This window comes from Passer domesticus, chromosome 31 (assembly GCF_036417665.1).
Source record: "Passer domesticus isolate bPasDom1 chromosome 31, bPasDom1.hap1, whole genome shotgun sequence".
Lineage (NCBI taxonomy): Eukaryota > Metazoa > Chordata > Aves > Passeriformes > Passeridae > Passer > Passer domesticus.
Window position 1 is genome coordinate 1,340,122 of NC_087504.1, and position 12,589 is coordinate 1,352,710.

Here is a 12,589-nt window from a genome sequence, read left to right on the forward strand (position 1 = left end):
CTGGGATTTCATCAAAACTTTGTCTTTCTGTGGAGCTTTGATAGGGAGATCTTTATCTGGAATTATTGGGAGCCACTCATGAGGGCTGGATAGCCAATGAGGGGCTGCAGAAAAGGGGTTTATGAATAAAATTGATTTCCAAGATGTCATAAAGATACGAGAGTCCACTTAGTCATGGAGACGTGTCTCGATGCTCTCGTTTTATTCACCTCTAGATTACAGGGCGTGTTTCTGGGCAGCCCCAAATATGGCAAAGCTCGTGGAGAATCTGTCAACAACCCCGTGCTGATGAAAATACTAAATTGCTTTCCACCTTCACGCCCAAGCTGTCCCAGCCCACCTCCAGCAGCGGATAAAAGGGAATGCCCGAAGCTGTTGGAACCAGAGAAGACTCTGCAGACTTCTTCCTGCCCTCATCAACTCCGTTGGTCTTTCTGCTCTTCTGGATTTTGATTCTGCTTGGAAAAAACCAGCCATGTCTGTCTGCAGGAGCTTTGGAGTCGGGGGGAGAAAGGGATTCAGCTCCTGCTCTGCTGTCGGTGGTGGATTTGGAGGTGGTGGTGGCCGGAGCAAGATCAGCTACAGCTCGTACTCCTCATCCCGGGGAGGAAGCGGAGGAGGACACTGTGGAGGGTTCAGTAGCCGGAGCCTCCATAGCACAGGGGGCAGCAGAAGGATTGCCATGGGTGGGTGCTATGGTGGTGGTGGATACGGTGGCAGGATGGGTGGCTTTGGTGGAGGAATGAGCTGTGGAGGAATGGGTGGTGGTGGAATGGGTGGTGGAGGAATGGGAATGGGTGGCTTTGGTGGTGGAATGTGTGGTGGAATGGGTGGTGGAGCAGGAATGGGTGGCTTTGGTGGTGGAATGGGCAGTGGGGGAATGGGTGGAATGGGTGGCTTTGGTGGTCCAGGCTTCCCTGGAGGCATCCAGCCGGTGCAAGTTGACCCCAGCCTCCTGCGGCCAGTCCATGTTGAGATTGACCCCCAGATCCAGCAAGTCAAAAACCAGGAGAAGGAGCAGATCAAGACCCTGAACAACCAGTTCGCCTCCTTCATTGACAAGGTGAGAGTTTAGGATGGGTTTTTTTTGGAGGTGGAATGTCAAACAACTTCCTTGGGGTATGAACTGGGAATTTTTTCACTTACCAACAGTTGCTGGAGTTGTCAGACCAATGCCTCAGCATCAAATTGTAATTAGTCAGGTTCAGTTAATAAGTAATACTGAACAATAGTGGAGGTTTTGTGCTAATGGAAGATTAAAGAGAAGGTCTGCAGGATATTCTCGGGATTGTCTAGGCAAGGCACTTCTGCAGCCTCATTTTGAGTGATTCAGGGCAAAGTCATCATTTTAAATTGAATTGTCCTAAGAGTTCTCATTGCTGGGATTTGCTTTTTGATGAAACGTTCTTCTCAAAGCCTGATTCTAGAAACTGCAGAGCATTAAACCCCTTTCCAAAATGCTTGAAATATTTTAACTTCAAATAGAAGCCAAAGAAATAGAGAATCTCTCCCAAGAGAATGCATGGGCAGTTAGGGAATAAAAATTTCATCTTTCTTGACTTCAGTGCTGGAAAGATGATGGCAAAGTCCAACCCTGATGCTATGGAAAATTGAAATAGTGTTTTCTACTGGGAACATCACTTTGTCCCCAGGGGAGAAGTTCAGAATGACTCAAAACTTAATTGTCTAATAATAAATAAATTAAATAATGCTTCACATACACTTCAGGAGCTTAAATGCCTGAATGAGACATAGATGAGGAATGATTCCCTGGGCTCCCAAATCTCCCAGGAGCAGCATGTCTCTCTGGTGAATGTCTCACACAATCTTTGTGGCTGTAGGTGCGATTCCTGGAGCAGCAGAACAAGGTGCTCTCCACCAAGTGGGAGCTGCTCCAGCAGCAAGGGCCGTCAGGGCCGAGGAAGAACCTGGATGCAATCTTTGAGAATTACATCCAGAACCTGCGGAGGAGGCTGGAATCAATCCTGGCACAGCGGGGCCAGCTGGAATCAGAGCTGCAGAACATGAGGCAGTACGTGGAGGAGTTCAAAACCAAGTGAGTGCGGGGACAGACAGGGAGGGATGAGCCGGGAGAGCGGAGCTGACCCCACAGGTGGAGTGACCAGGGGTCTCAGAGTCTCACCTTGTCCTGCCCCCACCACAGGTACGAGGAGGAGATCAACCGTCGCACGGCTGCTGAGAACGAGTTTGTGGTGCTGAAGAAGGTGAGTCTGGAAGGCACCAGCAGGGACAGGGTGAGGGGGGACGGGAGGCAAAGATTCAGCTCCAAGATGGGCAGACCCCAACAGAAAGAGCCAACAGTTCTTGTGTGATGAAAGGAAGCCATGGTCCAATTCTGAGATCTTTTCTTTAGGATGTTGACTGTGCCTACATGACCAAAGTTGAGCTGGAAGCCAAGGTGGGAGCTCTGACAGATGAAATCAACTTCCTGAGGTGCATCTACGAGGAGGTAGGAGCTCTCTCTTCCCCTTGCTGAAGTTTTAATGAGGGTGTGGTGACCAAAGTCGCTGAGATTGGACTGGGTGTCTTTGTGGGTTTGATCTGGAGAGGTTGCCTGGAGCTACTGCTCTTTTCTCCCCTCAAGAGAAGGTGCCTCTGACTCATGTCTTGGTTGCAGGAGCTGTCTCAGATGCAGACGATCAGCCGGGACCTGTCCGTGGTGGTGTCCATGGACAACAACCGGCACCTGGACCTGGACAGCATCATCGAGGAGGTCCGGCGCCAGTACGAGCAGATTGCCCAGAGCAGCCGGGCTGAGGCTGAGGCCTGGTACCAGAGCCGGGTGAGTTGGGAAGGACTTGAGGCTCCTGGGACAATCCCTGCTGCTTGAACCACCTGAGCTTTTGGTCAATTGTATTCCTGATGGGTATCTTTGTCCCCATGCCTACAGTACGAAGAGCTCCAGAACACTGCTGGAAAACACGGGGACAGCCTTCGCAACACCAAGATTGAGATCCAGGAGCTGTCCAGGAATGTCCAGAGGCTGCGGGCTGAGATTGAGAACGTGAAGAAGCAGGTATGGGACCATCAGGGCCTCACTGGGTAACTGCTGTGTGCTGGGTCAGGATGGGGCTGGGTGTTGAAAGGCAAAGCAATCATGATAATTCACGCCCTTTGGAGAAGATGGATTATGCCTGTCTGTTTTCACTCCAGTTTGTGCCCTGAGGATGCTCCAGTAGAGGGTGGGTGGAAGGGATCTCACACACTGGTTTTCTCTTCTCAGAACCAGCAGCTTCAGTCAGCCATCGCTGAGGCTGAGGAGAGGGGGGAGATGGCCATCAAGGATGCCAGGAGGAAGCTGGAAGAGCTGGAATGTGCCCTGAACAAGGACAAGGAGGAGCTGGCTCGCCTGCTGAAGGAGTACCAGGAGCTGCTGAACACCAAAATTGCACTGGACGTTGAGATTGCTATGTACAGGAAGCTGCTGGAGGGGGAAGAGAACAGGTACTTAACTGGCACCTATTTGACTAAATTCTTGACAGATTATAAGACGTGTGGGTAAAACCTTTGAATCTACTCTAAAGATTGATTTGGTGTCATTCACGCTCTAATTCCCAAGTATATATTAATTATATTAAGCATAAACATACTTAAGTGGGCTTTCCATCTTAAAAGAATGTGAAGGTAAAGGTTGTTCATGTCTTTAAAGAATAATTGGAAAATTCTGAAAAAGAAATTGAATAGGTTGCTAATTTTTTAAAGAATAATTGAGAAATACAAACTTGTACAAGAAAGAGAAATTCTCTGCTGAAGAGCCATGTATTTCCCAGAGGAATAATTGGCCCCCTTTTCCCTCACAGGCTGTGCAACGACAGCATGTCCAACGTCAATGTCTGTAAGTATCTGCCCTGGGGTCCTTCAGAAGTGGTAGAACTTGTTATTTTGGGCAACAGGTGAGTAACCTGTGCTTCTCTTCCAGCTGTGGTGGGCAGGACGACTGTCTCTGGAGGCAGAGGAGGCATGGGAGGCGGATTCGGAGGCAGCGGCATGGGAGGCGGATTCGGAGGCGGCAGCTGTGGAATGGGAGGAGGATTCGGAGGCGGCAGCGGCATGGGAGGAGGAATGGGAGGAGGCATCTGCGGAGGAGGCAGCAGCTTCGGAGGAGGCAGCATGGGCGGCAGCTGCGGGATGGGGGGAGGAATGTACGGTGGCGGCTTCTCTTCTGGGAGCGGAAGGATGTGCGGCTCCGGCGGGGGATCCTCCTCCGTGCGGAGATGCGTCACCACCACCTCGGTCAAGTCTTCGGGAGTGAGATTCTGAGCCCCGAAGGTTGACAAGGAAAGAAGCACCTCCTCTCTCCTCCTGACAGCAGCCCAGCCTCCTGAAGCCCAGCTCTGGTGTCCTGCAATGGGATGAACTGTGTCCCTCCCACCCAGCTTGCCCCAGACCCCGGTCCCACCCGGCGGTTTGGGGCGATGCTGTGGGTGTCCCGGCACCGGGAGCTGCCTGGCAGGAGGGGCTGCTCTGCCTTCCTTGCTGTGTTGTACATTTCTTTTGGCAAATGTGTATAAAACTCCTCTTTCCCCGTCTCTCCTCCTGTTCTGTGTCCCCACCGCCCTTCCTCTGTGTGTGTGTCCTGCCCTCCTTTTCTGGGATGTTGCCATTCCCAATAAATTGCAGAGAACATTAATGATGTTGTCGTGTCGATGCTTCGGAAGCCATTCTAGGCAGGGCGGTTCATGCTTTGGGGAGGCAGCTTGTTGTGAAGCTGGGGGGTCATTCTTTGCTCAACGTGTGGTACCTGTGCTTTGAAGGAAGTGAACAGGTGGGCGTGGACCAGGGCAGGCATCTCAGCTCAAGTGATGACTGACTCTCACCTGAGGGCACAAGTCCAGGTGCTGGGTGCTGGATGCTCAGTTCCCACAACGCTCAGTAACTGAGCCAGCAGAAGACCAAACTGAGGAATACAGGAGCCTGCTCAGTTTTTAGGCATCTCCTGACATAGTGAATCATCCAGTTCATCCCTGGAATCCTGTAGAGTTACACTCCCACAGCAGATTTCTGCAATTGTTGGTTCTGGAAACCTCCAGCACATTCCCAGTGCTTCCCAGTCACTGAGCTAATACAAGCTGTCCTGTCCCAGTTTTTTTGGCTCAGCTTTAGGCACATAGAGGTACTCAGTGCCTCAGCGCCTACATCACATCTCTCCAGATGTGGCAACCCGCCAATTCCTGAAGCTCTAGGAAAGGGTCCTTCTCAATCCCTCTTGGCTTTTGGAAGCTCTGCAAAGGGTCTGCTGAAACCTGTGTCCTGGGATTTAGGCAGGAACATTCCCAGTGCCTCATTGCCAGACCAGCAGAGACCCACAGGGGCTGATAGATGACCAGAATCAGCAGCAGCAGGTGGGAATCAACACTAGATAAGAGCCATCTGAGCTTTCTGCCTCTGAATGGTCTTTGGGTTGTGATGAGGGAGTGGCAGGGTAGGAGTCCCTTGGGTGGGGGAACTGGTGAACATGGATAACAATGGATCAGGGTGTTGGTCAAGCACCTGCCTCTGGTGCACACCTGGGCTGTGGGATGACCAGGTGGGATGCACAGCTTAGTGCCCAGAGAGCAGGGGGAGCACTGGAGAGCCATGTGCCATCCCTGACCAGCCGTGGGAACACGATGGTCTGGGAAGGTGTGATTCATCCCCGTCCATGAGCTCAGGTACTATCCTCTCCCTGAGAAGCCAATTAATTCCCCAGCGGCTCATCCTTGCTCCAAGAGCAGGAGAGATTTGGAGGAGCTCAAGGCAGGGGTTTGGGAGGGGAGTCCAGAGTGTTTGATCTGAGCTGTGCTGTGGTTCCTCTACCACCTGGAGAGATCAAAGAGGCAGAAAATGCTGTCAGTGGTGGTTCAGGAGTCCCACAACAGCCTCTGGGAGTTGCTGATGCTCCTAGAATGGGACAGGAAGCTGCAGACCAAGGGAGAGGTCCAGGAAAGGCAGTGGGCTCTTGGAAAAGGGGCTTCTCGCCACTTTGAAGGGTGCTGAAGCTGGAATTGTGGCTGGGTTTGGCCCAAATAAAGATGCTGAGTAGGCAATGCCTGTGCGAAGCTGGTGTTGTGCCAGGAGCACTTTGAGGTTTGGCTTGCGGCAAGAGTCACTTGTTTTGGTGCTTAATCACCTGTTTCAGTGTATAATTTTAAGAGCCTGTTTCTTCTAAACTTTACAACGATCTTTACGTGGCGTTGTAGCGCTGCTGTGAAGAGTCATTGCAACACCTCCTCCGTGCTCTTGGTTGGGTCAGATGCGAAGCTGGAGCATGGCTCAGTCTCGATCCACGTTTTCTGCCGAGTTCACATTTTCCCTGGTGTTGATGATTCTGCTGTGCACAGCTCCTTGCGCAAGACATCTGAGGGCATGGCTGGAGCCCAGCTGCCTGTCGAGTTTTAGCTGGAGGAGACTCAGGTGACTCCAGGTTTGGAATAATCTGCACATCTTGTCTAAATACGTCAGAGTGACTCAATCTGGGCGTCTTATCTGCAGGAGCTGAGCGTGGTCAGCACCCAGGCATCTGGCTGACTTTGCAGATCTTCCTCCTCGTTGTGGAACCTCCTTGTGGGATATTCCAGTGAAGTCCTGGTGTCTTCATACCATGGGTTTGGCAGTTGGGAGGGAGGCCAGGAGAAGGGACAACCTGTTTTCTCCACCTAAAACCAAGCCGTGCTGCAGCTGCCCCAGGCTGCTCGTCATGAGCAAGTGTGCTGGGCTGCAGGGTGGTCTGGAGAGCTTAAAGGTCCGTCTGGGAGATGACCATGGAGAAACCAGCCCATCTTGATTGCAGCTGCTTTTGGAAAGGAGGGTGTCGCCTCTGTGCTTTGTGGGTGCTGTCCGTTCTCCAGCTCCTGGAACACACACCTGGGTAACCTTTGGCCAACCATGACTTGTATTCCTCAAGGATGGGATAGCCCTTTGCCAACTGTTTAGTCCATTCATGGAGGGATAATCCTTGGCCAACTGTTGCATCCCTCAATTGCTGAATAACTGTTGCCAGCTGTTGAGTCCCTAAGGGTGGGATAATCTTGGCCAATATTTGAATCCCTGTCAAGGGTAACGTCCTCTTCTTCCTCCCATCCCACACACTCTGTGGCTCCAGAAGCCTCATCCCAGTGGCAATCAGTAAAATTCATGTTTCTAATTCCTCCAGTGGCTTTTGGAAGTGTTTTACTGGGCTGGTTTTCCAGAGTGTGTCTATGGTCATCAGCTGATTCCTAGGGATGTATTCAAACCACATTTACCTGCCCAAATCTCTCCAGTGTGACCACGAAAACTCAACACATGTAACTGGGAAGCTTAAAAACAGGATATATTTTGACTGCTGAAGTGCTTCAAGATATATTTTTCCTTTGACTTTTATTAATGGTTTTCAGGAAATAAGAATGAAGGAAATTTTGGTGTTTTTTACCAATAAAAGCAATAAATGTAACAAAAATATTTATTTGATTAGTGAGGCTCAGAAGATACATCACAGGATGTCCTTCATTTGAGTGTCCGAATCCACTGCCGGGGGAGTTGGTGCATGAAATTAAACATTATTGTCAGTCATCATTACAACATCTACTGCCTGGAGCGTCCTTTCCATCCTCTGTGGCTTGGTTTGACAATCGCTGTGGCCATTGGAAAAGCACAAGCAAAGAGTTGGACATCCTTGTTCTTTTGCTCTGGTGCTCAGAATCCCAGGACCTGGTTGTCTCAGACTTTGTCGGACACATTTTGTAGGGGAAAAATCCCACCTGATGCTCTTAGGAAGGAACTAAACAGCTCCTTTCTGGTTAAAACAGAAATGCTGACCCCTGTTAAGTGTTAATGATATGGCATTTTTCCACTTGGAAAGCCATCGGGAATTTTCTGCTTAACAAGGAGATGCGGTGTGTGCTTGGGGGAATTGTGAAAGCCTCATTCTATCTGGGTTTCACCAAAATCCTTACCTGGTGTGGAGTGTCAGCCAAAAATCTGGAATCAGACAACCTGTGGAGTCGTTAGGAGCAGGCAGGGAAACAGGAGGAGGGAAGAACATGACAACATCACTGTAAAATATATTTTTCCAGATGACATGAAGATATGAGAGTCCACTTACTCACAGAGACCTGCCTCGGTGCTCCTGCTTCTCCCTCTGCATGGCGAAGCGGATTTCTGGGTGGAGTCACCAATTTGGCAAAAAATCTGTTAACCGCACCAAGCTGATGAAGACAGTAAATTTGTTTCCTCTTCACGCCCAAGTTGTCCCAGCCCACCTCCAGGAGCAGATAAAAGGGAATGCCTGGAGCTGTGGAGCCAGAGAAGACTCTGAGCACTTCTCTCTGCCCTCAGCACCAGCTCAGCTCTGTGGATCTCCTCATCTTCCCCAGCTTTGGCTCTTTGAGGAGAACCAGCCATGTCTCGTCAGTCTGTCTGCAGGAGCTTCGGAATTGGGAGCAAAAGGGGATTCAGCTCCTGCTCTGCTGTTGGTGGTGGCTTTGGAGGCAGTGGTGGCCGGAGCAGGATCAGCTACAGCTCGTTCTCCACATCCCGGGGGATTGGAGGTGGCAGCGGACGCTGTGGAGGATTCAGCAGCCGGAGCCTCCACAACCTGGGGGGCAGCACAAGGATTTCCATGGGCAGCTGTTATGGCAATGGCTACGGATGTAGAATTGGTGGCTTTGGTGGAGGATTTCCAGGAGGATTTGGTGGCATTGGAGGAGGTGTCATTGGTGGAGGAATGGGCGGCTTTTGTGGCCCCATCAGAGGTGGCCCTGGGTTCCCTGGAGGCATTCAACCAGTGCAGGTGGACCCAACCCTCCTGCGGCCAGTCCACGTTGACATCGACCCTCAGATCCAGCAAGTGAAGTGCCAGGAGAAGGAGCAGATCAAGACTCTGAACAACCAGTTTGCCTCCTTCATTGACAAGGTGAGAGGTTGGAGCTGGACTTGCATGGGAATGGGAAAACTGCAGAAATTCCTTGTGCTCTGGAGAAGGAAGTATCCTTCTCAGCTCAGTGCTAGGCTGTGGTTGTTTCCATTGGGTTCCATCTGGTTTCCTCATGAGGAAGTGTCAAAATTTAGCATCCACAGAGAAACAACTTTCTCCCAGTTTGGTAGATGCACACTGCTTTTCACTCCAGTGCAGACAGGCCAGAGGGATGGGGATTTACTCAGTGACCAAAGTCTGTCTTAAGTCTGTCCTTTCTATGGGATAATTTTTTCTCAAGGAACTTGAAGTCTAGGAATAAAATAAAAAAAATTCCCAACCATTTCTTCTTTCAGTTTAAGCAGATTAACTCCCTTTAAATTATACAAACTGGGAGATGTTGGTTATAAGTGTGCTCCATGTCTTTTAAATATATGATGTATATATGGAATAATTTTTGTGTTTGATAAGAGGAATGTTCTTGAATATGGAGACCAATAGGATTTCATTCACTGGTAGGTCAAAAAGGATCTGATGCTCAAAAAAAACCAACAAAAAACCCAGAGATACAGGAGGAGAAAAGAGGAATTTAAGGATAAGGGGGGAAAAAGGAGAAAAAAGAGAGGAATTTTCCCCTTGGAAGCAATGGGAAGGGTTTTGGGGAATGATTCCCATGGTCTGTCAAAGTTCCCAGGAGGTTTGAGCAGTGGGATGTCTTTCTGGTGAATGTCTCACACACTCTTTGTGGCTGTAGGTGCGATTCCTGGAGCAGCAGAACAAGGTGCTCTCCACCAAGTGGGAGCTGCTCCAGCAGCAAGGGCCATCAGGACCGAGGAAGAACCTGGATGTGATCTTTGAGAATTACATCCAGAACCTGCGGAGGAGGCTGGAGTCTCTGCTGGGGCAGCGGAGCCAGCTGGAATCAGAGCTGCAGAACATGAGGCAGTACGTGGAGGAGTTCAAAACCAAGTGAGTGCGGGGACAGACAGGGAGGGATGAGCCGGGAGAGCGAAGCTGACCCCACAGGTGGAGTGACCAGGGGTCTCAGAGTCTCACCTTGCCCTGCCCCCACCACAGGTACGAGGAGGAGATCAACCGTCGCACGGCTGCTGAGAACGAGTTTGTGGTGCTGAAGAAGGTGAGTCTGGAAGGCACCAGCAGGGACAGGGTGAGGGGGGACGGGAGGCAAAGACATAGAAAGGACTCAGCTCCAAGATGGGCAGATCCCAACAGAAAGAGACAACAGTTCTTGTGTGATGAAAGGAAGCCATGGTCCAAATCTGAGATCTTTTCTTTAGGATGTTGACTGTGCCTACATGACCAAAGTTGAGCTGGAAGCCAAGGTGGGAGCTCTGACAGATGAAATCAACTTCCTGAGGTGCATCTACGAGGAGGTAGGAGCTCTCTCCTGGGGGACTGGTGTTGCAATGAGGACGCCAAACATTGAGGTTGGACTGGGTGTCTGGGCAGATTTAGGCTTGAGATGATGCCTCTGACTCATGTCTTGGTTGCAGGAGCTGTCTCAGATGCAGACGATCAGCCGGGACCTGTCCGTGGTGGTGTCCATGGACAACAACCGGCACCTGGACCTGGACAGCATCATCGAGGAGGTCCGGCGCCAGTACGAGCAGATTGCCCAGAACAGCCGGGCTGAGGCTGAGGCCTGGTACCAGAGCCGGGTGAGTTGGGAAGGGCTTGAGGCTGCTGGGACAATCCCTGCTGCTTGAACCCCCTGAGCTTTTGGTCAGTTGTGTTCCTGATGGGTATCTTTGTCCCCATGCCTACAGTATGAAGAGCTCCAGAGCACAGCCGGCCGGCACGGGGACAGCCTCCGCAACACCAAGATTGAGATCCAGGAGCTGTCCAGGAATGTCCAGAGGCTGCGGACAGAGATTGAGAACGTGAAGAAGCAGGTAGGGAGTTGGCCAGTGTCTCATGGGTTCTGTTTTCCCTCCAGTTTGTGCCATGACAATGCTCCAGTAGAGGGTGTGCAGAGGGAATTAGGAAATTTACTTTCTTCTCCACAGAACCATCATCTGCAGTCAGCTATCGCTGAGGCTGAGGAGAGGGGAGAGATGGCCACCAAGGATGCTAGGAGGAAGCTGGAAGAGCTGGAATGTGCCCTGAGCAAGGACAAGGAGGAACTGGCTCGCCTGCTGAAGGAGTACCAGGAGCTGCTGAACATCAAGATTGCGCTGGACGTTGAGATTGCCATGTACAGGAAGCTGCTGGAGGGAGAGGAGAACAGGTGAGACCTCCCACCATGGGCTGGGCCAGGGTTCTGTTCCCCCTTGGGTCAGATTCATCTTTAATCATTCCTCACAAAACATTAACATTAACATTTGATTACTTTCCTTTTTTCCTTCAAATTTTGAAGCCAAAACAGAAACATGGTCCCCACAGAGAATACTTCTCAGGGGGCTTGACTGATCTTATATGAAACACTGTATAAATGGAATATTTGGGGAAGAGTTTTGCTTCTGACTGTATATAGATTTACAACTGATCTTCCTCTTCCTATACAGGCTCTGCTTAGAGAACCCCTCCAACGTGAATGTCTGTAAGTATTTGCACATTGTTTTCTCTGCCGAATTACCTTTATCCTTGGTTTTGTAAAGATTCCCAGGATGTTGCCTGGTGTTCAATGAGCCTCTCCCTCTCTTCCAGCTGTGGTGGGCAGAACCACCGTGTGCGGAGGCAGATCTGGCAGCTTTGGAGCCAGCAATGGCCTGAGCGGAGGAGGAGCGTGCACGGTTGTTGGTGGGAACATCATTGGCGGCAGCTGTGGTGTGGGAGGAGGGATCCTCAGTGGAGGCTTCTCCTCTGGGAGCGGGAGGATGTGCAGCACTGCAGGTGGCAGCTTCATGGCCGGGGGGGGCTCCTCCTCTGTGCGGAGATGCGTCACCACCACGACGGTCAAATCCTCTGGGGTCAAATACTGAGCCCTCATGCCTGTCCTCCCAGGGAAAGCAGCACCTTCCTCTTCCTCCCACCAGCAGCGCAGCCCCTTCCATCCCCTTCGGTATTCAGGAGGAAAGAAACTGTTTCTAGGGGAAATCTCCCCAAAGTGAGATTGAAATCAAGACACACCCCTCTGGCCCAGCCTGGCTCTCACTGAGCCCCACTGGGGTGAAACATCTTCCTCGTGGGTCCCCAGCACTGCAGAGCTCCCCGGCGCTGCTGCACCAGCTGAGGAGGAGCCTGTGGAAAACTGCTCTTTCCTGTCACTTTTTAAGGCTTGTGTTTCCCCTGCACCCCTCATGGGTCCCCCTCATCCTGCTCCAGCTGTGTCAGGAGCCCACATGAAAAGAAGGAAGGAGATTATGTCCTATAGTCAGATTTAGGAGTGAGAAACAGGTCTCTGGAGTTGTCCACCTTCCCCAGGTGGAGTAATTTGGCAGCTTTAATGTTTTATGGATCCTTTTCCCTCCTCTCCTTCCTGCCTGGAGTGTGTGGCCCTGTTGCCCCCCTCTGTCGTGTGAATCAGCTGCTTCCTGTCAGTGCCCTGGCCCCAGGGTCCTTCAATACCAATAAATTGCAGAGAGATGAAGATATTTTTGTGTTGTCTCATCACTTGATGCTCCTCAGCGGAGGAGAAACACAGGTTTGCCCTGGGTCAGGGTGATCAGAGGACAAATACAAACTGAAGAGAGAAAGAATTGAGAGCAGGCCTGAGAGAAGGACTTGGGGGTACTG

At 51.0% G+C, this 12,589-nt stretch overlaps 2 protein-coding genes across 2 annotated transcripts; both read left to right on the forward strand.

Moving 5' to 3' along the window:
• Window positions 1-402: 402 nt before the first annotated feature.
• Window positions 403-4,691, forward strand: LOC135287811 (keratin, type II cytoskeletal 3-like). The gene is made up of 9 exons (XM_064401029.1): window positions 403-1,063; window positions 1,842-2,056; window positions 2,165-2,225; window positions 2,375-2,470; window positions 2,639-2,803; window positions 2,912-3,037; window positions 3,245-3,465; window positions 3,822-3,856; window positions 3,941-4,691. The coding sequence occupies exons 1-9, from the start codon at window positions 476-478 to the stop codon at window positions 4,279-4,281; spliced, it is 1,848 nt and encodes a 615-aa protein (XP_064257099.1). The 5' UTR covers window positions 403-475; the 3' UTR covers window positions 4,282-4,691.
• A 3,502-nt stretch (window positions 4,692-8,193) lies between these two features.
• Window positions 8,194-11,835, forward strand: LOC135287823 (keratin, type II cytoskeletal 6B-like). The gene is made up of 9 exons (XM_064401040.1): window positions 8,194-8,893; window positions 9,648-9,862; window positions 9,971-10,031; window positions 10,192-10,287; window positions 10,408-10,572; window positions 10,681-10,806; window positions 10,921-11,141; window positions 11,419-11,453; window positions 11,561-11,835. The coding sequence occupies exons 1-9, from the start codon at window positions 8,381-8,383 to the stop codon at window positions 11,833-11,835; spliced, it is 1,707 nt and encodes a 568-aa protein (XP_064257110.1). The 5' UTR covers window positions 8,194-8,380.
• The last annotated feature ends 754 nt before the right edge of the window (window positions 11,836-12,589 follow it).